Source organism: Micropterus salmoides, unplaced genomic scaffold (assembly GCF_014851395.1).
Source record: "Micropterus salmoides isolate LMB-PRFRI ecotype aquatic unplaced genomic scaffold, ASM1485139v1 Ms_hic_scaffold_12, whole genome shotgun sequence".
Classification (NCBI taxonomy): Eukaryota; Metazoa; Chordata; class Actinopteri; order Centrarchiformes; family Centrarchidae; genus Micropterus; species Micropterus salmoides.
This window is the reverse complement of record NW_024040263.1, coordinates 30,030,151-30,057,883: the sequence shown is the minus strand read 5'-3', so window position 1 is coordinate 30,057,883 and position 27,733 is coordinate 30,030,151. Positions and strand designations below refer to the sequence as shown.

General features: G+C 41.6%; 1 protein-coding gene across 4 annotated transcripts in view; it reads right to left on the bottom strand.

The window, feature by feature from the left end:
- rims1b (regulating synaptic membrane exocytosis 1b) overlaps positions 1 to 27,733 on the bottom strand; it is an 83,386-nt gene that overhangs the window by 38,334 nt on the left and 17,319 nt on the right. For all 4 annotated transcript variants that reach the window (XM_038714501.1, XM_038714498.1, XM_038714499.1 and 1 more), the window contains exons 2-5: positions 23,034 to 23,247; positions 18,988 to 18,999; positions 7,459 to 7,760; positions 6,018 to 6,925 (exon numbers count right to left, since the gene is read on the bottom strand). In XM_038714501.1, coding sequence (XP_038570429.1) covers positions 6,018 to 6,925; positions 7,459 to 7,760; positions 18,988 to 18,999; positions 23,034 to 23,247 — 1,436 coding nt within the window. The remainder of the gene's footprint in view (positions 1 to 6,017; positions 6,926 to 7,458; positions 7,761 to 18,987; positions 19,000 to 23,033; positions 23,248 to 27,733) is intronic.

Below are 27,733 nucleotides of genomic sequence, written 5' to 3'. Positions count from 1 at the left end.
CTCAAAGCTGACCCTCCATAAGTGTTAGAAATTGCAATTTTGCCCATCAGACAAAGAAATATACTATATGTGAATAAACAAAGGTCAAAGTACCTTGTGTCAAATGGCCTGTAAGGCATAGGTGACCTGACTGGTCAGATGGCAAGACCAGAGACCAGTTTTAGTATTTATCACCCAGGTATATTGTAGCATCTCTGATCTGCCATTGACATATTCTCTTGTTGTTGTACATTTTCCAAGCAATCACACTGGATGTCACCTCAAAGAAAGATGGGTGAAGAGGACGTGGTGGCAATGAACAGAAAGTTTAAGGTTCTTTTTTATTATATTTTCTTCCTGGAGTTGAAAATAAGGATTTATGGGATACTGTTTGTATTGTTTCAGTTGTTGAGAAAAGCAAATTGGGCTGGTTTTATTAAAAAAAATACCTCAGCAGCAGCCCACAAGTGTGAGGCTACAAAAAAAGCAGAAGGAATTATCGTTTGAAATAAGCAAAATTTATTTGAAAATAGTTTGTCCTCGATAATCGCTCTGGGTGTCAACAAGATGCTTCTAAATAGTGGGCTCGCATTTGGTCACGTCCACCTAAAAGGACTGGACCACCCAGATCGGAATCCCAGAAGCGGTCGGTCTTAAACATCCTCAGGTGGTCGGTGTAAATGAGGAGGAGGTCATCGGTAAGCGCCTCAGACACATGCAAAGATTGAAACCAGCAAATTTTTCTTAGTGCAGATATTTAGCCTGTCTGATTTTGAACTGGATCATTAATTTCTAATTAGTCTATTAACAAATGTTTCTTTCTACATTCATACTGCATATATAGGCTAATGAAGATGTTAAAGTTCAAGACTAGACAAAGCTGTAACACTAATTATATCAGATTTCAGCTTTGGTTAAAGCAATGATGTTCTACATCATGGAAAGGACAGAAAACAAATTATCCAGTCAACAGGCCATATTGCAATCTATCAATGATTTAAAGATGTAAAGAAAATCTCTTTCCACATCATTGGTTGTTTTCTCTGCACCAACACACCAGTACCCGGTGTTCTTTTTTACACAAAGGAAGTAACCCAATTAAATTGAATCACTCTCTGCCTCCATTTGACTTCAAACTGAGTCAAAGCTGCTGTGTCATTAAAGCCTCAGTGTAGGAGATACGCAAATATTGCCTTCTAATACCTAAATCTATGCTGTGTGCTATGACAACTGATAACAGCTATTTAACCGGCTGACAACAATCCAGCGCCTAAGCATAATATTTTCATTACTTTATGATATAATAACAAGTGCCTCATTTAAAGTATGCTCAGTGTGGGAAGCACTCCCTCACACACATCAACTATGATAAGAACAGCTGATATCAGGTGCACCGGGTCAATGAAAATGTACAGCCGCAGCAGTAACTTGTTTCAGCTCTGATAATCACTGCCCCTTTCTGTAAATAGAAAAAGCATTGGTTTGCATTGGTTTGCAATTAGTGGGCAAAATTGAAAACACTGTTTACAATAATCCTGCTAAGAGGATTCTTGGAACATATAATAAAATAATTTCTGCATGAAAATTACGTAACAACTTCCTGCTATACATCAACTCTGTTTTGCGATGAGTGTTGGAAAAAAAATCAAAGTTAAGCTACGGTATCTCACGGTCGTGAGTACACCCCTCACATTTTTGTAAACATTTGATTATATCTTTTCACTTTGCTGCAATGTAAAGTTGTGAGTGTACAGCTTGTATAACAGTGTAAATTTGCTGTGCCCTCAAAATAACACATCACACAGCCATTAATGTCTAAACCGCTGGCAACAAAAGTGAGTACGCCCCTAGGTAAAAATGTCTAAATTGGGCCCATTTAGCTATTTTCCCTCCCCGGTGTCATGTGACTTGTTAGTGTTACAAGGTCTCAGGTGTGAATGGGGAGCAGGTGTGTTAAATTTATTTTTATCGCTCTTACACCTCATGGCAAAGAACTCTCTGAGGATCTGAAAAAAAGAATGGTTGCTCTACAAAAAGATGGCCTCAGCTATACGAACATAGCCAAGACCCTGAAACTGAGCTGCAGCACGGTGGCCAAGACCATATAGCTGTTCAACACGACAGGTTCCACTCAGAACAGGCCTCGTCATGGTCAACCAAAGAAGTTGAGAGCATGTGCTCAGCGTCATATCCAGTCATTCCATTTTTGGAAAATAGACGTATGAGTGTGCCAGCATTGCTGCAGAGGTTGAAGGTGTGGAGGGTCAGCCTATCAGTGCTCAGACTATACTGCGCACACTGCATCAAATTGGTCTGCATGGCTGTTGTCCCAGAAGGAACCCTCTTCTAAAGATGATGCACAAGAAAGACCGCAAACAATTTGCTGAAGACAAGCAGACTAAGGACATGAATTACCGGAACCATGTCCTGTGGTCTGATGAGACCAAGATAAAATTCTTTGGTTCAGATGGTGTCAAGCGTGTGTGGCAGCAGCAACCTGGGCAGTAGTCAAAAATTATTTTTGCTTAGGAAGGTTCCTAACTGAGTGAAGTGAACCGGAAGTATTTCAGTGGCAGCCATGATAAGACCTAGTCAAATTCTCTAAAAGCTAAGGAAAGGAGCGTCAGTGCTTCCTTTCTTATCTCCTTTAGCATAGGGTACACCGGACCATCCTTTACGAAACTCAATTGATAAAATCCTTAAAGTCCTTGCAATAGGCAACAGTAGCACATTATGATACTTGGAGAAGACACTCACAATTTCGTTCTTTCTTTTGGTTTGTTTTAACTTTGCTTTGCAGTAATCAAATGCTTTTTCAACACCATTTTATGTTTCAGATTGTTGAAATATGCTATAAAGTGTTGCATTAGAATTTTCTACAATAGAAAAAAAAGAAATCACCAACCATGGCAGATAAAGGATGTTGATTGTAAGTTACCACTGGCTTTTAAGCCTTTTCTCTCTTAAGCCATAACTTGCTAATATGCATATGTCTTGAACTGTCAACAATAACTGAGACCAATGCAAACTGTTATTTGTCTTGTAAAATGATCAAAGTGAGTATAATGTTGCAGCATGTTGGTTCACGTTACATATTGCCAGCCTTCGGCTGAAGTAATTTGACTTCATTCACAGATGCTAACAGCATCTCCTTAATAAAGGCAATGATCAAGCTGGATGACCTCTACAGTAAATGTAATGTAATATTTCAGTGTTTCCCATACATTGATTTATTTGTGGCTGCCTACCACATTATCACCGCTGACATATTGATTTTCGATCACTATTTTTTTTCTAGGCCTATTTAAAATGGGTAAAATCGTACTTGATCACAGAGCTGTGCGCAGCGCATATATTCCATTATTTGGTGACTGCTACCCTATAGGCCTTTTTGCTGACTTCATTATGAAGTAATATATTCCACCGTGTTGTCCACCTTTAGATGGCCTGCAATAAAACAACACGGAGCACAGTGTCAAAGATGCACCTTTTGTAGTCCATCTTCAGAACATTGTAGTTTAATCACAGTAGGTCACGTCACTAACCTCTTTACCTAAGTCCTTATGAATTCTTCTGAACTCTCTTCACATCTTTCCTTGACCTCATGACGTTTTCCATTAAGGTCAAGGAAAAGTGGTTAGTGAGGCCCAGTTGAGGAGTACAAAGACAAGAATGGTGGTGGGAGTGTCATGGTCTGGGGTTGCATGAGTGCTGCTGGCACTGGAGAGCTACAGTTCACTGAGGGAACCATGAATGCCAACAGCACTGTGACATACTGAAACAGAGCTCGATCCCCTCCCTTTGGAGACTGGGCCGCAGGGCACTATTCCAACATGATAACGACCCCAAACAAACCTCCAAGACGACCACTGCCTTGCTAAAGAAGCTGAGGGTAAAGGTGATGGACTGGCCAAGCATGTCTCCAGACCTCAACCCCTTTGAGCATCTGTGGGGCGTCCTCAAATGGAAGGTAGAGGAGCACAAGGTATATAACATCCACCAGCTCCGTGATGTCGTCATAGAGGAGTGGAAGAGGACTCCAGTGGCAACCTGTGAAGCTCTGGTGAACTCCATGCCCAAGAGGGTTAAGGCAGTGCTGGAAAATAATGGTGGCCCCACAAAATATTGAAACTTTGGGCCCAATTAGGACATTTTCACTTAGGGGCGTACTTTTGTTGCCAACGGTTTAGACATTAATGGCTATGTCATGTGTTACTTTGAGGGGACAGCAAATTTACACTGTTATACAAGCTGTAAATGCTACGTATCGCTTTCTAGTCTTTTTGACCACTCAAAGCGCTTTTTACACTACATCTGCATTCACTATTCACACACATTCATACACTGAGCCTAAGTGCTCAAAGAGAAACTAACATCACAAACAGAAACTAATTCACACACACCGACCTTCCGATTAAGGGGCAACCCACTCTATCTCCTGAGCCACAGCCGGCCAGTGTACACTCACTACTTTACATTGTAGCAAAGTGTCATTTATTCAGTGTTTTCACATGAAAAGATATAATCAAATATTTACAAAAATGTGAGGGGTGTACTTTTGTGAGATACTGTATGTGCACACATTGACTCAACATTTTTACTGTTTCACAGGTCTACATAAATCTGATAAGGTAATCAGCTGACACCAACCCCAACACAATAGCATTCCATGAAATGCAGTTTCTTCTATGAACTGAAAAAGAATAAGATGCTATGTTACCATCTCACTTAACCTAATGTGCCTATATAGGAAAACATACTGCACATTATCTTGCAAACCTTGCTTCCAGCCACAGATGAGAGTAAAAGGAGACATCCTGTTTTGAGGCCCAGGAAGCTAAAGAGTGTTTAAAACAGCTAATAATCTCAATCCACACCATCTACCCATTACCAGTCCCTGAGTTAGAGTAATCTGGATTAAAACATCTGGAACAGGCCCCTTCTGTGACTGGTGAGAGCGATAAGCTGATAGAGCACAGCTAACTCTACCTACTGCCTATTCAATTTAGATGCTCTCCCATGGCTTATAGCACAGCCTAGCAATACTTCTCTAACAGCATGGAGGTGCAGAATACATAAATACCAAGAAGCCTGCGGTAACCACAGCCAGGCTTGATTTTAGCTGGTGGTCCATGGTTGGTTGGTGCAGCTGGCTGTTTACGAAGCATTACGTAGCAAGCGAGTCACTGGCCTAATTCCACAAATCTGCTGGCCTAAATCACAGGGACTCTCCAAATAAATGAGAGCTGTCCTGAGAGCAGCAGGGTTTAGCCACAGCACAGAGGTGTAGATGACACACAGTGATAGTAATGCACTGTGTGCTGGGTGGGTGCTTCATCCTATCACTTATCGTATAGTTTTACTGTCCGAAATTAGAATGTGCTGGTATTAGAATAATCTTACGACCAAAATATCTCTGCTTTTTTGCACATTATCGTAATTCTACTACCAAGGCTATTTTAGATGCCAGGGCTAGGAAAATATGGTCATGGAGTGTGGGAAGAGGAAAGACATTGCAATGGAAAGCAGCTTTATTATGGCATTCTTATTTTACTCAGCTATTTTAGGATCATTGAATCTTTACAGCCAACTTTCATTTGAAAAAGAATTCTTTTCCTAGGTTAAATGCGTCAGATCATATGTCTGATCATTCAGTTGGGATCTTTCAAGCATTAACTGCAGGTCAGGTTACAATTAGCCATGAAACCTATTAATGCTGTGATTCTAATCCTGCCTACATTTAACTGGGTATACAGGTGATACAGGCAAAGTTTGTACTTGACAGTGGTGAGAGAACAACAAATGAAATGGTTTAATTAAGTTCCTTTATGATTCATGTAGACAGAATGAGGATCACATATGCAGATTAAGCACAAACATGTGAGCTAGGTGCACAACTTAACTTCTGATGAGTTAACAAATAACTTAAAGGAACACTGGCTAATGTAAGGAAATGGATAACTGCAGTGCAAGGTATGCGATTTCAGATATTTTTAGCTTAGTAAGCTAGTGCGAGTGAGCACATCTGTCTAACTGACCTTTCTCGCTGACGCTTTCCATGTCCACGTCCTCACAGCTGGTGTACTCGGGCGTGGAGCCGCCTTCTTCCTCTGAGCTGCTGATGGACATCTGCCTCTTGCTGACTCCGCGCTTGCTCTTGTATGACCGTGGAGGGGGCGGCCGCAAAGACTCAGACTGGTCTGAGCTCTGAGAGTCTTTCCTCAGAAGGTTATCTCCACCCTTGTCCCTTGGTGTCCGTGTTGTACCAGGCTCTAGGCGGCCTTTGTTCAGGCTCCTATCTGGAGGCACCGGCCCCCCAGGTTGGGGTCCTGATCTCACTATACCTCCAGCAGGTGGAGCTCCCCCGCCAACCCCCACGGTCCTATCCACAGTGTAGGCTTGGTGGTTCTCCAAGAGGGCCTTGCGGTCTCCCTCCCCACCTCCACCCCTCCTGGCTAGACGGTTTTCAGGCACCTCCCCTGCACTGCCTCCTCCACCACCTCCTCCTTCACCAGGCCCTAGGCCGACCTCATTGATAGCCAGATCACTGTGTCGTCGTTCATGGCGAACCTTGGACACCTTAGCATGCATGCGCATCTCCTGCTCCTCCTTCTGTGGTTTCACCGGGTATCGTGCCAGATTGGGATCACTACGGTAACGATTCTGGAACTCCTCCTCACGTCGTTGGCGCTCCCTCTGCTCCTCATCCTCTGGGCGTCTCCGGTGTGTTTCTGAACGACCCAAGTTCTCCTCCCCATCCTCGTAGTCCGTAGAATGGATCTTCTCTAGCCTCCGTCCTTCTCCTAACCGCCTCTCTCCTCTTTCCCCATGCCCCACCCTCTCATCCAGGGATGACTGTGACGGCAACTTCCCAGCAGGTCTCCGGCCACTACCACGCCCTATGCCTCCCTTACCATTTTGTTCATGAAGGGAAACTGGCCTTTTCCTGTATAAGAAGAGGATTCATTATACCAATGTACCATACAGTCTACAGACACATCATTTCCATAACAGCAACGTTATCATTTGTAATATGAAAAAATAAATTTCTGTGCTAAGAACATTCCTTTATATATCTGCAAAACCCTGCTCACTTTTATATGAACAGACCACTAACCAACATGATACAGTGATGAACCCTTACCTAACTCACCCACTAAATGAAAACAAAAGGATTGAATCAAAGACCTCTCAAGACTAAAACCTGTGACCCTGCGTCTCAACTGGTTAAGCTAGAATAGACACAGATCTATTCTTTTTTTTTAACCCAGGGATTAAAAAACAACAGGAGCTTTAGCCAGCAAGCAGTCCTAGCTTTCTGGGTTTTGAAAAAAATGGTTCCCATTCTCCAATTCTCTGATTCCCATGATGTTAATGAAAAAAGGTACAGGTTGTACAGGTAAAGCATCCTCTATTACTGCAGCATAAAGATGAAATCTCATAGGCGTTGTGTTCAATGTCTATAACTTGATGCCTTACTTTTCTCTAGGTGGTTCACTTTGGGAGCGGGAGCTGGGCATGGTGTCCGCACCCTTGGCAGCAGTGACGCCGGCGGGCAGCTGTGTCCCGTCCAGCGGCCCTGCGTTGTTGTTGGTGCTGGAGGGCGGGGCTTGGGACCTGGAGCGGAGTAGCTTCCTGTCCCGTTGGGCCTCACCTCCCTTGCCTGGGTTGTTCAAGGAGGTGCCCAGGCTCCCAGGCAGCACCCCTGACTCCGAAAACCATTCTCCTGATTTGGTGAGAATCTCCTGCTGTTTACGGCACAGGTTGCATACCCACATTACCTGAGGTTAAAAAGACAAATATGTTTGCAAGCTGGGTTCAGCAGCATTACAGAAGAACATTAAATAAATGGAATACCTAAAAGAAGTTGTTAGGTATGCCTGTGACACAAAAGTAAACATTTATGCAATACAAATTAATTTGATAGAACATAGGCTAGCACACGACAAATGCAGCATTGTTACATACATGGGAGCAGATGCAACTCCTAGACATTTAAAAGTCTTGTTCTGTCTATCAACTTTCACAAACACCTTTTACAATAAATTTCAGCTCACATAAATGGTGGTAGCTCATCTTTTAGGGGAAAAAAATCTAATCTCGGTGTCCCCCGCATGCTTTCCCCTCATTTCGTTGCTACAGCTAATCAAATATTAGAGAGCACTCAGATATAACAGACTGGCTGTTTTACCATTTAAACATAGCCATTATCCATGAAAACCACTTGGTGAAGGCTATGGAACGTTACTATTATTTACTGTACTGCTGTTAGAAAAATATGATGTGTTTATGTGTGATTCTTATTGCATTGTAACCCATTCAGATCATATTGGTGATATAATAAAAAGATCACACTTGAGAGGGCTAGAAAGAATTCTGTAATACTGTAGCAGAAGAAGAGGAAGGAAAAATGAACACTAACTGGTATTGCACGGCTAATGGTAGCGCTATGTATTGTTTTTATCCAACAAGAGATGCATGTGCAAAGATGGGGCAATGACTATTCAGTGACCCTTCGTTGCACATGCAAGCAATGATTTTCTGTGATTTAGCCTCAAGATTCTATGAAATGCACCATCACAAAATAAGACTGATTACCATGCACAGTAGCCTTGTCAAAATTGTATTCTTCATCCTCTAAATCAAACCCATAGACAATATCAAATACTCACATGTAGCCATGGCTACCGAATATCACCTCACTTCGACAGCAGAAAAACAGGATTTATCTCCCTCCGTATTTATAATCCCAAAGGTTTATTTTTCAGAGAATAAATCCAAAGCAAAGAGGAAACATAGTCGTCCCTTGAAAACAAAACACCCCTGGAAACCCCAAAATGTTACTCCTTGACAACCAGGGATGGACTGTTAGCAGTCAGTTTAGCAGTTAGCTGTTAGCCTTCCGCGCGCCAAAGCACATTCATCATGGCCTGATTGAATCCTAGTTGGCGCATGTCCAGACTAATCTAAAGTAAATCAGCTGCCCGCATGGCCCACAGCTGTCGGGCAGCCGCCCAGCCACACACTACAGTCTCTTTCTCTCTCCGTCTTTCTCCACCTCTTTACCTCAGCTGAGGGGCCACAGATTAGCAGTAGCCAGTAATCCTTTCAGCTCTTTACCATTATTCAACTCAGCTCATCAGCTGACAATACCATCAGCTCACAAATCATAACTTCTAACCTATACACCCCCCCCTCGTCCAACATCCCACTCAGGCAAAAGTACACAGGTTAGAGATTAAACCTAGATGCCCCATCCCCCTTCTGCCTTCTTTCCTAGTTCATGATGGAATGTAAGCTACTTTACAGCATTTGCACCCAACAACTTTCAGCCAAATAGAAACAGTCAAATCATTCTTCACATCTGGATACCTGTTGTGACACTTTTTAACTTTTAATGTGAAGACCCACAAGTGACACCTACAAACTGAAGTTTTTGATTCGGGATTCCAATATGATACCTTTTATGAAACCTTGCTTTAGAGAATTTAAACATTATTTTTCTCTGCAAACCCCTTTTTGACATTTCAAACTTTATTTCCTTATGGGTACCAACCGAAATGTGCCTGCAGAGTATCAAAAACCATCAAGTAGTGAAAGTTGGTGTTAAATGTCTTAATGAGATATTTGCTGATCATTGTGCAAATTTTAGAAAATGTATTTTGTTCTTGTGCTGCTGCATGTTTTATACAACATTTAACAAAACGAAATAATCCTACAAAGACTTTTTTCATATTCATACTTTAAAATCCAGGCTAGGTATAGCATGTTTCAACCATAAACAAAACCAAACTTGAGGCTAAGCTAGCCATCCCAAATGAAATAGTTTGACAGTCAAATGATGCCAAACGAAAATGAAAGTCCTAAAACTAAAATACAACCACAAAGAGTTGAGACGTGAGTGGACAGTTTTCCATTATACATCATTGACAAAGCTGTAGAACTTGACTTCTTTTGTCAAATAAAAAACACATTTATATTTCTCACGGTAAGATATCATTTTGGTATTGGTACTGAAACCCAGCCCTAGTATTGAGGTTCAATCAGCACCCAGATGGCCTGAGAGTACTGTATCTATAGGTTGCTTTGCTAAACGCTGCCAACGAAGAGAAGTAAATGCTGTGATCCACAAGCTTAATCCTTGATTGAAAGCATCATATAGAAGAACGCACATCAGGACTGTTCATGGCCCAGTGTGTTCTCAAACCAAAGAACAGAACAAAAAACAGATCTCATTTTCTAATGGCACGCCTCTGTGTGTTTGTTATGTGCTTTAAAGCCTACAACGCAGATGGGGGAAGGGCAGTAAACAATAAAGAACGTATGGAACACATGGGCACACACACACACACACACACACAAAGGATATAAACATATAATCCTTCCTGGAGTGATTGTGCTCTGCATTCCTGGATAGCCTGAAAGATATTGTAGGGGGAATTAATATGTACATGAGATCCAGTCAGACCCTCCGTTAAGCTGACCAATAGGCTTCGTCCAAAGGCTGCCTACTCTGGTGTCACCTCGAGTCCATTTCGCTGCCTCGCTGCGTGCTGAGGAGTGCGATGTGCTGTGAGAATGTGTCTGTGTGTGTGCAGATATGTGTACAGTATGTATATGTAGGACACTTCTGAAACCTTCTGGCCCAAAGGAGTGTGGCGTGGGCGACTGCCTGTAGGCGAGAAGTGTGTGCATGGAGAATGAGCAGTGCCATCTCTCTCATGTAATAATGTCAACCTCCTTCTGCCTAAAAAATGTGCTTCTCCATGGTAACCAAATCGTGGTGAAGAGCCAGTGTGAGAATAGGGGGACAAAGCAGTGTGTGCAGTATGTGTGTGTCAGTACTGAAGGACAATGACAACAGAGAAAACAAAAAAAAAGCCTGCACAAATGCCATTGAGAGTGCCTCGAGTTACCATTGCATTACCAACATGAACCTGAACATGGATTTCCTCCCTCTTTCCCTTCCTCACTTTATTTACATTTCTTTCCCTTCCTACTCATTATTTCCCTTCATTTCTGTTCCTTCTCTTTCATTTTCTCTCCTTTCTTCTCCATTTTTCCTTTCCTTTCTTCTCTTTGCCCTTTATGCCGTTTCCTTTCTTTCATTTCCTCCCCTTTGTTCCTTTTCTTTCATTTCCACCCCTCCTATTTTTCTTTCATCTCCTTTATTTTCTTTTCCTAGCCCTGTATTTTTTTCTCATTCCCTTTTTTACTATCCTATCTTTCCTTTCCTTTCCATTTCATTCACTCTACTCTTTTAATTTCCTTTCTTATTTCCTTTATTCTCTCCTCACCCTCCAGCTCAGCTGACACACCCGGCTGACTTGGCAAATGAAGACACCGCACACCTGTCACTCATACTTCTTCATCCCATACCCCCTTCGCTTCATCTCCCGCCCCCAGCGCTGCTCCATCCATCTGCTGACAAAATGGTGAAGACTTGCGTCGCTGCCGCAGCTCTGCCAACAGCAGCGGCATTCAACAGCAGCTCACGGCAGGAACAGCATTCATTTAGGCCCGAGTTGTGTGAACATCAGCTTTTCCTTAAATGGGCAGAATAGATGGGAGCCTTGGGGGGGGGGGGGGGGGGGGGGGGGCAGTGGAGAAGGTGTGGTTGGCTTTCAGTGAGCGTGTGCAGTGACCTTGCCCTCAGCACACACATACACACACCTCGACAGAATGACATATGAGGCAGCGCTGGGTGTAAACTGCTATCGTTCAGGGAATGGTAAATCCTGAATGGTGGGAAGAAAGACGACCGCAAAAGACATAATGCTCCATTTCCTCTAATAAGGTAGTAGATCAACTCTGCAAGCAGGCCAAATTCATTCAGTGGTGAGGAAGGCTGAAAGAAAAGCAGAGCTGTTGGATGGTTTTACATTTCTGATCTCAGGATTGTGGAGAAGACTCTGGCTGCCCTCAGTGCTCTACATTATACCCAACAAGTTCCCCAAAAACAACTAAATACTGTACGGTGTATGTAACTGCCCTCCAAAACGACAATTATATGCTGATCTGATGCCCGTATGAGCAGGATCACATCATTTGTCTGTGCCTTCCAATACGTTACAATCAGTGTTGAAAAATGTTTTCTATGATGTCACAACACTATAAGGTTTATAAGGCTAGATGTATGCAGAAAAACGACTTGGTAAAATTTAGGGATATATTAGGTTTGACTTGAGTCCTTTGTTTAGGTTAGAAAAGCATCTTGGTTTTGATTAAAATTACTACTTGATTAAGGTTTGACATTGCAACAACATTGGCATGACCAGTGTGACTCTGATAACAACCTCACCTCCAGGGGTGGACTGGTAATTTGGTATACCGGGCAAATGCCCAGTGGGCCGATGCACATTTGGGGCCAGCGACCGGCCCATCAAGCGCAGACAGTGGCCCATGAATTTCGTGCTTCCCTTTATAAAAATATAGACTTTTCCATCTAAATTGGTGCAAACAATGTCTCCAGAATGCAGGAAATTAAGTGTTTAATGCTCAAACTCTTCTGGGGGAGAATCCCCGATCAAATATTTCATCAATAAATATTTTTTCTAAATAGAAGACATATGAAAAAATATTCTTGTCTTGTAGTCATGGCCACCAATCTTGTGAAATGTCACGTCTCAGTGTTTCGTCACACCCCTAATCTGAGCCCTTAAATGGAAGAATGGTGAATGTGTGAGGGGTGTCCGACCGATTTTGGTGGGCCGCCTGGGCCAAAAATGCCAGGGCCAATTTTTTTGTCCCAGTCCGGCCCTGCTCTCTTCATCCTTTTCTCCCCACAGACCCAGGTCCTAATTCCAGTGACTGCTATTCCAATTAGAGCTTTTTCACTTGAACGTAAACAAATGTAATTTATGGGTATTTACTGAAACGACTGATGCTGTCTTTTTTCTTGGGAGGGACAAACCATGCAGACGTTTTTAGATGAAGATTACTGCTAAAATGTTGAGGAAACAACACTATCAAAAACTGTTGGTGGAAATCATGGACATGCAAGAAAACAATTTATGATGATGAAATTACTAGCGCTGGCACACAATTAAATATTCATGATGCTGTTTTTAGTTTTTAGTTTTTTTTTAAATCACAAAGGTCTCAACCTTTAATGACCAGTCCTCAAGTAGATGACCATTTATTTTAAAATATAGACAATAAAGCTGAGCAATATGTTTCATTTTTCAGAAAGAGAAATGACTGTTTTGTTACAGAAGATTACAGAACAGTAGCTTGCATAATTGGGATGTCAAGACTTTCTATATGTTAAGCCAACCTGGGCTTAAAGCACTTTATTTTGATGCTCAAAGCGCTTCATAGTGAGGGGGGGAAACTCACCTATACCACCACCACTGTGCAGCACCCACCTGCGTGACGCATGGCAGCCATTTAGCATTTTTACCAGAAATTTCACCACACATCAGCTTGAAGTGGAAAGAGGGAAACATAGAGCCAGTTAGACTGGGGATGATTAGCAGGCTAGGTGGAGAGAGCCAGGACACCGGGGAACACCCGCGTCTTTGCGAAAAGTGCCATGGGATTTTAATGACTACAATAAGTGAGGACCTGGGTTTAACCTCTTATCTAAAGGCCCCACCAACACCACTTCCAGCAGCATTCTAGTTTCCCCAGGAGGTCTCCCATCGAAGTACTGGCCCAGCCTACACCTGCTTTGCTTCAGTCATTCAGCAGTGACAGGATACTGGCCAATGATGTCGCTGCTTTCCCTGATCTCAATAACAAAAAAAGAACATTATTTTTACTTTCCAAAACTATGAAAATGACACCTAAATTGTAATAAACCGGAATTATCCTTTAAGTTCACCCAAAGATGTCCAAAAAACGCACGGGCTTCAAATTCACACATGGGATTTCACTTTTCATTTATGACTTTTCACTGAGGGTGATAATATTAGGAACTGCAAAACTTACAAAGCACAAACTTATCTTGAGCATGTTGCTGCACGCTTTTGCCAGATCCATTCAAGTAGGTCGAGACTGTGAAGTGATATTGTCTGTCTTTGCTATAATGTTTGTCAGCCTAATAAACACATATTTTTCACATATAGGACATAAGGACAGGCACTGAAAGGGGGATAATGGACAGAAGAAGGGAACGATGAGTTGTTACAGAGGCTACTACAGACACAGTGGTGTATGGGAAGAGAGGAGAGGAGTGTGAGGATGAAGGAGAGAGCAGCGGGTTAGTCATCTAGTACTGAGGAACATGATCGAGATTATGCAGTGCGTCCTTCCTTCCAGTAAAAAGTGCAGTGTCAGCTTGATGCAGTTAGCGAACAAGATTCTGTGTTGCTGTATCAATGTGAATCTGAGTGTGTGACTTAATTTGTGTGCTAGCGGGAGATTGTTGGCCATAAAATAATTTAAACCACACAGGATATCAAGTACTTACAAATAAACATTAGAAATAGTGGCAACCAGACTACTGAAAACCCCAAATGAAACATGTACATCTTATATAATTGATTGATGCTATGACCCAGCTCCAGCCTGCTATCCACTGGGAGGCAGTGCTCATCTACAAAGGAGATAGATTGTCAGTTGGTTTGTTCAGTTTCTGGAAGCCATCTGGAGCTGACATTAAACACACAAACAAACACATAAACCAGCAAGAGCAGAGCAGCTTGACATAGAGGGCTATGAAACACACATGAGCTTCTTCACACACTTCAGCGCTAACTTAGCCTTTCTATCACATACTGAAGTTGATTTAAACTTGATAATTATGTGTTGTTTAGAAAGCGGACCAAACAGTGGCATTTAGTTCCCAACACGGATGATATAATTAACATTATTCTATCCTTCAATTTCAAGTTCAAGAAACCTGCTTGAACATGAAGTTGGTACACACATTAAGTCATTGCAATCACATCAAATACAATATATTACCAAAAGTTTTGGGTCGCCTGCCTTTACATGCACATGAAGGTTAATGATATCCCATTCTTAATCTGTCGGGTTTAATATGAAGTTGGCCCACCCTTTGCAGCGATAATAACTACAACTGTTCTGGAAGGCTGTCCACAAGGTTTAGGAGTGTGTTCATGGGACTTTTTGACCGTTCTCCCAGAAGCGCATTCAGGGGCGCCGCCAGGAATTTGTGGCCCCAAGACAAAAAAATCTAATTGGGCCCCCTCTGCATCTCTAGGACATGCAGGATGATGGTGCATATAATGTATAATAAAATATAATTTTACGTTAGATTTTACCTATTTTGGGGGGGCCCTGTCAGTCAGGGGCTCTTTGAATTGTCCTAACTTTTTCCCCCTATAAGGAGGTCAGGCGCAGAAGGCCTGGCTTGCAGTGTCTGCTCTAATTCATTCCGAAGATGTTCTATCGGCATCAGTATCAGGTCTCTGTGCAGGCCAATAAAGTTCTCCACACCAAACTCGCTCATCCACCAAGCCAAACCCCTGAAAAACTTGTCTAGATCGTCGATTTTCTCTTTGTGTAAGGAGCTAGGTAACAACCATTTGTAAATTCTGTCTTAACTTTATTGTCTGCAAGCGTCACATCATTTTTCTGGCCTGCTCTCTGGTTTGCAGTTTGCAGTTTGTGTGAATCCATGTGTTTGCAGCCTGCAGAAACGCTACTATTATGCCCCATTTGGCTGTTTAGCTTACATAAGTGTTCACCTTTTCCAACAATATGCTTTCCCTTCAAACGTTACAAGAGGAAAGGCTTTTAGTTTGAGGGTTTATTGATGTTTTTTCCAAACATAACGCTAGTTCAGGTAAGGCTGACTGGGGTTGGAGTGTAAACTTCTTTAAATCCATTTAATCCATCAGGACTGACGCACTATTAGCCTTAAATCTGACACCATAAATGCCATGAAGCTGCATCCAGCATCGTTGCCAGTTCCTTTACGAAGAAGTATGCCTCCTGGAGCTCCTTATAAAAGATCGACTTCCTCTTTAGCATGACAGCTAACCATTAGCATGCTGACAGGTACTGTCAGAAAGCGCCGCAAGCAACACTTACATATAAGGGACCTTATTTCGGACCTTGTCTTGCTTTACTCACGTGAGTAAACACAAATAGTCCAGTGGTCAAACTCGTGCAAGAATGCGGAGAGAAAAAATTCACTTTGCGTTGTGTGTGAAAACCATTAGGCTCTCTATGACGCATCTAGCAAAAGCATGTGACAACGACACATTGATTGATTGACACCGTGACAGCCAAGGTGGCTTCCTGTTTGGGCCGTCCTTTCTGAGGCCAGGACTCTCTGATTATCACCTGCTGCTCCCTAGCTATACCAGCTGGTGGAGTCAGTCACTCTGTCTCTCTCTTCCTGGGCATGTGGTTTGTGGTTTGGGTTAGGTTCTCTTCGTGTTTAATTGCTTTGTTCACTACACTTCACTGTACACACATGCAGACACTCAACACACTACTGATGTTACTGATTTACCTACTTTATCTGTTGTTTTACATTTTGTTAAATAAATCTTTAGTTACAAGTTACATGGTGTCCTCTCCTCTTTGTCCTCCCTTTGAGCCGTGTTATGACAACACACATGCAGACAAATCAGTGTGGCATTCAGTTGTTAGTTAATAATGAATCAATGTACTGTAAGTACAATTGTTCTGTACAGTTATTTGTTGGGACACCCAGCTTGAAACCAGGAACATCCCACATATACTGGGACTACTGTTGTTGTAGTGAATGAAGGACATCATACAACTTTTTCCCTTTCTATTGATTATTTTTGCCTTACTTACGTTATGCTTAGGAACAGTCAAACAATGAATTCTCCTTCTGACTATCCAAGGGCTCAGTGACATCCCAAAAAATGCAGTGAACAAGCATTAAAGGTTAAGTGTGTGAGATTTAGTGGCATCTAGCGGTTAGGTTGCCAATTGCAACCAACTGTCTAGTCTATCGGTGTTTGGATAGCGAAAAAAAAAAACAAAAAAAAATACTTTGTTATCGGTGCTGAAATAGATCTCAGTCATGGCAGCAGCAGTTACTCACATAATCACTTTGTCTTAAAAGCGCGAGAAGTTTGTTTACTAGAGTTGAACGGAGCTTTTACTTTAAAAAAGCAGGCTACAGACTAAAGACTCTGTCACATGCTTTACTGTAAACATGTGAAACAGTCCTTCATGATCAATTTGTGAAACAGAGGGACAAAATTGTACTAACAAGGGATCGAACACAGAGCCTTCTAGTTGAGAGACTTCCACTTTCCCAACTTAGCTTACCAATCACCGTTATAGCTAGTTTAAGTATTATGCCTCATATTCTCACCCACCATCTAATAGATGAAAAAATTTGCTCTGATATAAAAATTATTAGCTGACCCCTGCTGTCCATTGTAACTTCTTCTTCTTTGAATGTACGTATTCAACGTAGTGATGAACGTCTACACTGACTGAAATCTACAAAAAGGAGAAGAAGGTGAATGTAGTGGCGAAATGCCCTCTGTAGCGCTGCTTGTTTTCAGCCATCGGCGTCGCCAAGTCATTTTTCAGGGACTTTAGCCCCGAATGTTTTCACTGTAGCCCCGAATGTAACTCAACAACAACATCAAAAATATTTTCCATATTAATATGTAATCATTTTTATGACGCAGCCTGTTTCACAGGCCTTGAAAGAACAGAGGTTTGAGGCTACTTGCAATAATATTGCTACATTTTGGCCTATTGAATACATGAAAGATTTCTGGGCTGGGCTAAGACACAAATGATTCAAGAGTTTGGAACCGCCCCTGTTTTCAGCTACTGCAGAAACATGACGGGGCAACATGGCAACCTCCACAGAAGACGGGACCCACGGTTATGTAGATAGAAATGATTCATTCTAAGGTAATAAAAACATAACAGTTCATTATGTAAGGTCTTCATACACCACTGAAAACATAGTTATGGATCTTATATTGTATTTCTGTCAATAGATCCTCAGAAATATTACACACTGAACCTTTAAGGGGAAGTGGTAAGTGGACAAAGTGGAACATATACCTGGGCCCCTCCCGTCTCCCCATGGCAAGGCTGGTCTGGTCTCAAACACACAGGCAGGGAAAGCATGCACAGGCATGAGTGTGCATTCATTATGTAGTCTCATAAATGGTCTGTAGGGTACAGTGCTTTCTTATATGCATGCCCATCCCCATTTTTGTTAAGGATTTATTCCAGTATCCATTTGCCCCTTGTCAGCACAGCCATGTCTACAGCCATAGGAAGAGGGGTCAGGATGGGTCAAAAGGGTCAGACAACCCTGCCAAAAGCCTATATCATGGCTCATGCTCACTCTGTCCGCCAGTTTTAGGGTCTGCATTCATTCTCAGAATTAGAGTACTGATGCAGGATCACCAGCCAGCTGCCCTGGGACCGCTTAACCACAATGATCTATGAGGCGAGAACTGATAGTGGGTCTGAATTCCTGTTCTGATACTGTGAATGAGCACAGACCCAAGTGTGAAGGGGAGACAAAAGTAGTGACCCATGCAGCAAAATCCATCACCCAGCAAGCCTTACCCTGTCCTTCACTATGAGACACTTTGCAAGGGGAGGAGACAGACAATGGACACAAAGTTAGTAAGGGTTTACACTGGAGAGAAAATCTTCTGAGGACACACATAGTTCCAGGTGGCTCCACCCCACACAGGACAGTAAATGCTCAGAGAAATTAAAGTTGGCAAAAACTATGAACTGTCAGGGACTCCCTCAGTTCAGTTAAGTCAGTAATCCATAAGTGGATTTGTACACACACTGGCTCTGTTCCAATCGGATAGCTCGCTCTCTTGCATCTGCAGTTGTTGGGTTTTCAACCCTTTCTCTCTCAGCTGGGGAAATTATAGGTCTGGCCAACATGGAATAAACTAAACTCAGACATATTTTACATCACCTTTTCAGGGTAGAAGTCAACATGCTGTTACCAAACAAGAGAGATCTCAGCTCCAGATTTGAACACAGCCAGCATTTTTACCTTCAGGTGGCATAAACATCACATTCACAGCACAGAGAGAACACAAAAAAGATGCTAACCACTTTGTCCTCCTTTGTGGCATGCAGTCCAGGTAGCAGTGAGGATTGGGAAAAGTGAGGGTGAAAGTGGAGCAAGAGATAGAAAAGAAATGAAAGAATATAAAAGATACAAGAAATAGAGTGGCAGAGAGGGTGAATTTGTGGAATGGGATATTGGACAGATTGTGGGAATAGAAGGGAAAAAACAGAGGAGAAAAGAGGGGAAAGACAGTGGTGTAAACATTTGTTAATTACATTCTGCAGAACTGATACACATACTTAATATTCAGTGACAGAGTGTGAGGCGGTGTGGACAACAGTATGCGAATGTATGTGACCACTGACAAGTTAGGCTGCAGTGACATGCATGACCTTGGTGTGGCAACATCAATATGTGTCAAAGCTCCTCAGTACAAAGAGGAAGCTGGGACGCCAAAAGCAACATGGGGCAAATTCTTCCACAGCCCTTACTTTTAATAAAACCTCTGTCTATACCTCGGCGTTTTCATTTTCAAATACTCACATGTTAAAGACGCTTTGCTCACAGCTCAGACTATAATGAAAACGCTTCAGATGTCGGTGAAAGGGGAACAAACACCAGTTTTTATTAACTTAACTATCACTGACTTGTTTTTTTTTATAATATTACAATCTTTGTTTTGACCTCAGGTTACAAACTAATTAGTTCAAAGTCTGCTGTTGTTTTTACTTAGTTATTAATGTAACCTGCTAATGAGTCCTGTGAATACCTGTAAATACAGTGTGATGAATTAATAAATCTTTTACTGCTAATAACACAGTATGTCCGTTTTAATGTCAAGCTTTGAGGCCTAATCGGAGTGTGGATGGCATTTGCACGGCATGTTGCTGTGACGCCTTCTGCAGAGAGCGCTTCCACACAGCTGTGTTATTAGGAATTGACGAATTATCATCAATAGTAAGTTTTACAGAGCCCCTACATCATATTTCAGTGTTTTTCAATATATCTGATAGATATTTGCCTCTGAGAAGATATACAATGGATGTCAATGTAAATTAAGAGAATCTTTTTCCCTCAAGCTGTGAGACATCTTAATTCATCCTCAGCACTCCAACATATAAAACAGTTTTATTAATATTATTATTATAGGTTAGAGTTATGCTCTTTGTGAGTAGCATAAAGGGAACTACAAACTTCATGTCATTATACAACCCTGTATTGTAAAATGACAAATAAATCTACCTTACTCAACTCTTTTTCTCCACTGTTTTATGGGGAATAAATGTTTTTCACATGTGTTTTCATATGTGTTGTTTTGAAAACCTGGACAAACAAAAGCAAAACTACACTAAGTGTAATTTAATACTTTGTAAATGTATTTTTAAAAGCCAAGCTGCTAACACTACGAAAACACAAGGCGCTGCTGAAGTGGGATAAACGAGCACAATATATGAAGGAGAAGGTTTTCATATAAAGAATCAAAGTTCACACTTTCCTAACCCTGCTATTTTGCTTGGCTGGCTGGACGACCGAGGACAGAGGCAAACACATCTCTCCCACAGTTATACACACACACATACACACAACTTTTTACAAATGTACACACACGCAGAAAATAAATGAGAGACAATTTACATGTTGTGTTCTCTTATCATTTGCAAGGATTTATTAATTAAATTGCTCAGTGTAGGAAAGTCAGAAGTCTTAAGTTGTTGGTTAAGTGATGCAACAAATCTTAAATGGAACTTAAATAAACTTATTTGAAAAAAAATAAAGCTGTTGCATTATCAGAAATCCTTGTGAAAGGGTGAGATAAGTGCTAAAAGTAACAATACAGTATGTTTGAAAAATTACCTTATATTGTAACTTAAAGAGACGTGATTTTCTCTGTTTAATTCCTTCCTGGTGTTGTAAACGGACAACAATAGGATAGTGTAATGTAAAAGAACCAGGAACCAACGTTTTTTGTATGTGGTGTATTCTAAACCCAGCTAAACTGACAGGAAAAAAACGTAGTTATTGATTAATTGATTCACAAAAACATGCTCACATGAACACATATAAGAGAGTCAATTTTCTAGGCATATGTTGTTACACATGAAACAATGATCTGCACTAATTCTCCCTTTTTTTGACTGAGTTAAATTATGTAGGCCCCTTAAAATCCACATAAGTGATGATAAGTATCATCTCATGGATTTTAACATTCATTTTTAAAAAATGGCCAAATTGATTGATATTATCCTGAGCACATCCCTCAAATAAATCCTTTGCTTTATTTGTTGTTGTATTTATAGATCGCATTTACATCATTTTAGTCTCACCTCTTTATTTCCATGTAACAGCCTGCCTGCTGTGAAAGTAATATTAATGGCTTTACCAACAGGGAGACTATCTTTATCTCCTATTCTCACTGGCTTTTTAATTTTGCATACGTGCAATGCCAGTGTGAGCCCAGTCCCAGCTGGGCTGGGCGGATCCTGAACAGATTGGGGACCAGCAGGCCAAGGGTGGAGGGCCCATAGTCAGGTAAGATACCCAGGAGGAGGTCCTCTCTCTTGGGTTGGAGGGGAGCCCAGGAAATGCTTGGATGGAAGAGGGCCGGCTCTCAAAATAGTGCAAACGTGTTTGGGTTATGGATGGATGCCACACTGATCCAACCTGTATCAAGTGAATGGTTTTAATTTGGTGATATTGTGTGGGTCTTTGTTTTATAGTAGTGTGGTCTTTATAGCCTGTAGTCTTAGAGGTAGCACTGCTCAGTGACTTTAGCGCATTGTGGGTTTAAGTTAACGGATGTTTTGTGTGTTCATTTGTTTGTTTTTATTTTTTGACATACTGAGTGATGATCCGTCTGGCTTTTCATCAAATGCCACCAACATGTCACATGTTGACTTATCCAGTGAATATATCTCTGTATCTTCAAGATGGATACATTTTGAACATTCATGTTCACCAAGATTAGCTGATTTCCTGATTTTCCTCTAGTGTCATCGTCAGGTCCATTACTGTTAATAACCAAATGGTAGCATCCTAACATGCTATACTAAGAATATTAACATCTGTCTGTCTTGCTAACCTAGCTGGGCAGAGAATCTGTTCTCTTGGTGTGTATGTGTCTGTCTTGCCTGCTTGCCAGCCATTTCCAGCACTGTGTTTTGTGACTTTGTGCAAAAAACAAATATTTACCACAAGTTGATGCAGCTGATAAAAGTAACACAATCATTGTTATCTATAATTTACAGTGCTGTGCTGAAGTTTGTCAGCAGAGGAGATGCTGGATCATTAGACAGTACAAGCTGTAATATTAGCAATATTCACCTATCCTGTTCAATAAACGTTTGTTTATCCCTCATTCTGTTCTGTAGAGGTCAATTTATTCTTAGGTCAACAGATAAAGGAGGGATGATTGTAGCACTGGAGCACTGTGTGAGGTGCCAAGTAATGTAACATTAACTTTACAAAAATTTTAATATTTTTTTACTCTTTTTTGAATTGAATTGATATGGTTGTCCCCCTTGTTAAATAAATGTGATTAAAATGTAGTACTGATTTGCTGATACCAGCTGATCCACACGCCAATATGTGAAGAAGGGGGGCATTTTTATCTACTTCAAGCACTGCCAAAACTATATTTTCATAAAAATATGGCTAAATACACAATTTCCCTTTCTCATTAGGGTGGTACACTGAACCATGTTGCCCTCTTCCCTCTAGGCATGTTGCTTGAGAAGGTCAGCACTGTCACTGTTTGGCACGCTTGCTTGATGGCTATAGTGCAGTCACAGGAGACACAGGACAAAACATGCTACAGGTGTGCTTTTACATTCAAGTAAGATACGGTGCTTTAAAACCATTCCACAACACTACAACCTCAGACTTAAAATGAGCCTGGAAGGGCCTATGACTGGTGCCAAGCCATTCTTCCAATACACTTTGCTCTCGCCAAAGTGTGACCAGGAAGCCACAAAGCAGACGGTAACAAACACAGAAGCAGAAGGACTAACTGTACATCAGCTACAGCAGGAATGAGGTGAGTGTGAGAGGAACAAGGAAAAAGGGAGAGGTCAGAGGTGAGGTGTCTCACATTGTTGGAGCGCAGAGAGACCCGCCCTCCACAGCGAGCGCAGAATTTGGTCTGGCAGTAGGAGCAGAGGTGGCCGCAGCCATCGGCAAACTTGGTCTTGCGGCAGATGCCGCAGGTGGGCGCGTCGTCCTTCTGCTGTGTCTGCTGACGCCGCGTCTCAGCCCCGATACGACGCACCTCCTGTTTGTAGCTCTCAAACTGCTGGTGCAGTGTTCTGAGAGGAGAGGAGAGAAAAGTAAAGACTGCCCATTAGTGGTACATCATACATTTCCAAACTTTTTGTACTTGATAAACTTTACCCTTCAGAGCCGTCCAGTCAGATCTTCCTGTCTAAATATCCTTACGTTCATAAAATATCAACAGAAAAGGACGTGGCGGGATTTCTGAATAACTGAATAATTTTGAAAATAAACAAATGTAACAGAAACAAAAGTGATGTTATGATTGTGCATGTTTGTGAACAACTTTTCAGTTCCGGCAAAATAACTGGCAATTAGAGCACCACTTGAAAGGGGTCTTTCAAAAAAATCATACACGCAATTAAATGAAACTTCAGTTCAGTTTTGCTCTCTGTGGCTCACAGCCTTTCCCCTCCCTGCTTCCCGGGATGCCTATGATGGAAATAAACCAAGTGTGAATTGCAAATCAGGCCATGTGAAAACACCCACAATGTTGTCTCAACAGAACTGTCAAAGGAATACTGCATTAGCATACCATGGCTCTCATATATGGGACCCAGACATGCACTTTAATTACCTCTCTGAGTGAGAGAGATAGAGGAAGAAGATGGCTTCATTCACAGCTTTGCAGCCAATTTGCCTATTTGTGGAAGCAGGCAAACTTTAGTTAAGTCTCTGGCAGTACACTGACTTTACAGTTGTGTCTGTGAGTTATTTGTCAAAAACAATGCATGGAGACAATGCAGTGCTGTGCCATTTCTGGTTCTGGGCATTTGCTGAGGTAAAAATAATTAATTCATACTAAATCTGTTAACCCTAAAAAGAAAGTTGTATAAGTGGAAGGCCTACTGGTTAGCAGAACACTTAACGTCTTGTGCTGACTCACTGAACAGTTCAGAGTAAAAAAATCAGCAAAATTGCATGAAATATAAGTGTAATGGAGCAGCTGACTTTCTGATTATTCTATAAGTCTGTACATTTTCTGAAAAAAGTCCCATCGCACATTCCAAGATCCCAAAGAAACATTCAAATTTCTTGGTTTGTCTGACCAACAGTACACAAACGCCAAAGACATTTAATTTACACTGAGGTTAAGCTAGATCACCTGGGTCCATTGAAAGCAGACATGTCCTCCCGTCTACAGTGCTCGGCTGCTGGGTAGGAAACAAGTAGAAAACATAACACCTGATCTGCTGTCAGGAGATTTTTGTGGTAGAAATAATCAAACAGATAACACTCCTCCACCATGACCCATCCAAAGTCCAGGAACAATGCTGTGCTGTGTCTTCACAGAATACTTTCGAGTTTAAAAAAAGGTCTGTCGGTCTTCAAAAACAAGCTGTCCAAACAAGATGTTACATAATTCCCCCAAAGTATACAATCTCCCTGAAAAAATCTTTCCTGAGTATGCCAAATAGAAACTTTCCAAGCCGACAGAAGTCAGTTGTACATTCCTCTTCACTGGTGCCTTAAACGCTGTCTGTGGCTAGTGCTAGAGCAGAGACAGCAGACTGCCACCATACAGAGTTGGATCACCGATGTGACCGGCTGACTGGTATATATTTGGTCAATCTGCTGACACAGGGAATAGTTGGAACAGGAACAGCAATTTTGTGACGTGGAATGTTGAAAAGATGTGAAAAAATGGAAAAATACACATTGATGTCAAGGTTAGAAAATGAAACATCCTCTGTAACACATTGCCTATGTACCTTTAGGCTGAGCTTTTGAATATTATCAAGTCTTTCATGCATTTTCTCAAATATTTGGTATGTTGTGTTTAAGTTCAAATGCTGAAGTTTTGTAATGCCTGAAGGGGACTTAACAACTAGCCTAGGGGCTCAACATCAAAGCATTTGTGCCATCTATAATGCAGAGCCCGGGCACTTTAAAGCTCACTCATATAAGTTAACATAATGAAGATCATCATGTGTTATGCCTTTACACCCATTCTGATCTCTTTATCCATCACCAGTTTTGGCTGTGCGTGACTGAGGAAAACAGGGTGAAGCTTAGAACAGATTACACAGATACTGTGATAAGACATCCATTCAGATACAGATAAAGGATTTAGATATTAAGATATACTAATGATGAATGGACATTTGAGTTGACACAAACCTCTGCTTTTTCAAATGGAAAAACAACATGACACCGCCACAGCAGCAACGTCATAAACGTGACCTCTGACCCGTAGAAACTATCTATCCTGCCAATGTGAGTCCAGGGGCTGAGCCAAGCCCATGCACCATGGGAACAGCTGTCAGAAACAGAGGGTGCACAGCCGGTTGTCATAGTAACGTGGTGGCGTCAAGCGCTGCGTGTCAGCGGGTGTCAGTGCACCAGCTGTTCCTGGTCTTAGAGCCACAGTTTCATCAGTCTTTTCTACCATTTCCACACATTCAGCAGACATGCACAATTAAAGCTGCACAAGGTGACTCTTTTAAAGATAAAAATAAATCTGTGCTCTCAGCCTAGATCACAAAGGAGGTCTGTAGAAGTGAGAAGAGCCTCATCTCTCATCACCTCTGATTGAAAATCTCTAGATTTAGGGTGAATTTATGATGTAAGGTCTGGACAATTTTTTCCTTACAGGAAATGCCCCAAAAATATCAGTGGAATTTGTTCCCCACAACATTAGATATTTTATATTATCTTCTCAAATACCTTTACGTAAAGACACTTCCATGAACAGCTGCTTGGTGCCCCTGAAAACTATGTTGATGACAATGGTGAGACTGAACCAGAACAGTCGTAGGCCTTACAACAAAAACAATTAGCTGAAAGACACAGAGTGGAGAGCATATGCAGAATCAGGTCTCAGCATTTATATAAAAACATTGATTATTGCAGCTAGAAATCACAACAGTTTAATAGACCCAAAGACAAGCGCTACAACTTTTTCTCCAAATTTCATATTGCACAGTGCATCATAACCGATGTCAATGACATAGAATGTGTGATTGTAACATGCCAAGACAATATGCTCCATAAATGCATACAATACTCAGTGAAACCGCTGAGCAGTGCGCATCAAGATGGACAGCATTAGAGGAAACATTGGAAACATTCAGTAATAGCCTACATGTTTGAGCCTCAGTCAGACCAAGCAGGAAGCTTCCGGTCAGAGTACTGAGGCAAACGCGGGAGTCCCTTAAACCTGCATGCTATTGTATGGCCAGCAGGGGGCGACTCGCTGGTTGCAAATAATCAACGTGGCGGATCCCTATTGGCCAAATTTGACGCTTCAAAACAGCAGTCCACAAACCAACGGGTGACATCACGATAACTACATCCATTACATTAATTCATTCCAAAGCGACTTACAATTGCTATACATGTCAGAGGTCGCACGCCTCTGGAGCAACTAGGAGTTAAGTTTCTTGCTCAGGGACACAATGGTAGATGTCTCACAGTGGGAATCGAACTGAGGTCTCCCACACCAAAGCATCTTATCTGTGCGCCATCACCACCCACACATCCACTTCTTATATACAGTCTATGAGTCAGACGCAGACTCCGATAAGTAGTCTGTTGTGTTGGCTTTTTAGCTTGTAACTGGCTAACACAGCGTTAATTGTTGTGAAACATACAGTGATATTTGCTGCGATGTTACAGTGTGCTCACATTGTCACATTGTTATTACATAGTAGATAGTGGAAGAAAGCTCCAGGGTTTACAATCAGAAACTGCACTCTCTAAGTTTGTTGTCAAAATGTTCACTACCCTTCTGCACTGATAAATGAACTACACAGGCTCCACTACAACTACACACGCAAACAACAAATTTAAAACATTACCACAGAGCTGAATTACCATACATTTTACACAGTAGCTATAAAATTGTAAAAGCCTTTGGTACGAATCAATATTTTTGTTAATTTAACAATGTGTGTGTAATATAAAGAGGGTTGCTCATAGTGACAAGTGAAAAGTGGAACATTTAGCAGCTAAGAGCCAGATATTTTTCTAAGGAGTTGCTGGAGACCCAAGGGGCCCAAAATCAATTAAGGCAGCTTTAATCACACCACTGCTTTACCTGCTATGACGAGTCAAAATGGCTACCATGATTATTCATTAAAAAAATTATTCTAAATTCCTAAATTGCTCAACAGTAGCAGTACACTTACATGGAATGTTACATCACTCATTACATTATTTTCAACTGCATTATTACTAATGCTAATCCTAATTACCAAACTAACTGAGCACAAACTCCAACATGCACCCCAACTATTGTACAGACAGAAAAAGACACAACATGTAATATGTGTCATCTGTGCATTCCTCACTGCACAGACCTGTATCTTGGGGAAACTAAACAACCTCTACACAGAAGCATGGCTCAACACAGAAGGGCCAACTCCTCAGGTCAAGACTCAGCAGTTTATTTACATCTGAAGGATAAAGGACACTTGTTGGAGGATCACCAGGTGCAGATTTTGGACAGAGAGAATGGATGGTTTGAAAGAGGTGTAAAGGAAGGCATTTACACCCGGGTTCAGAAGCCTAAACAGAGGA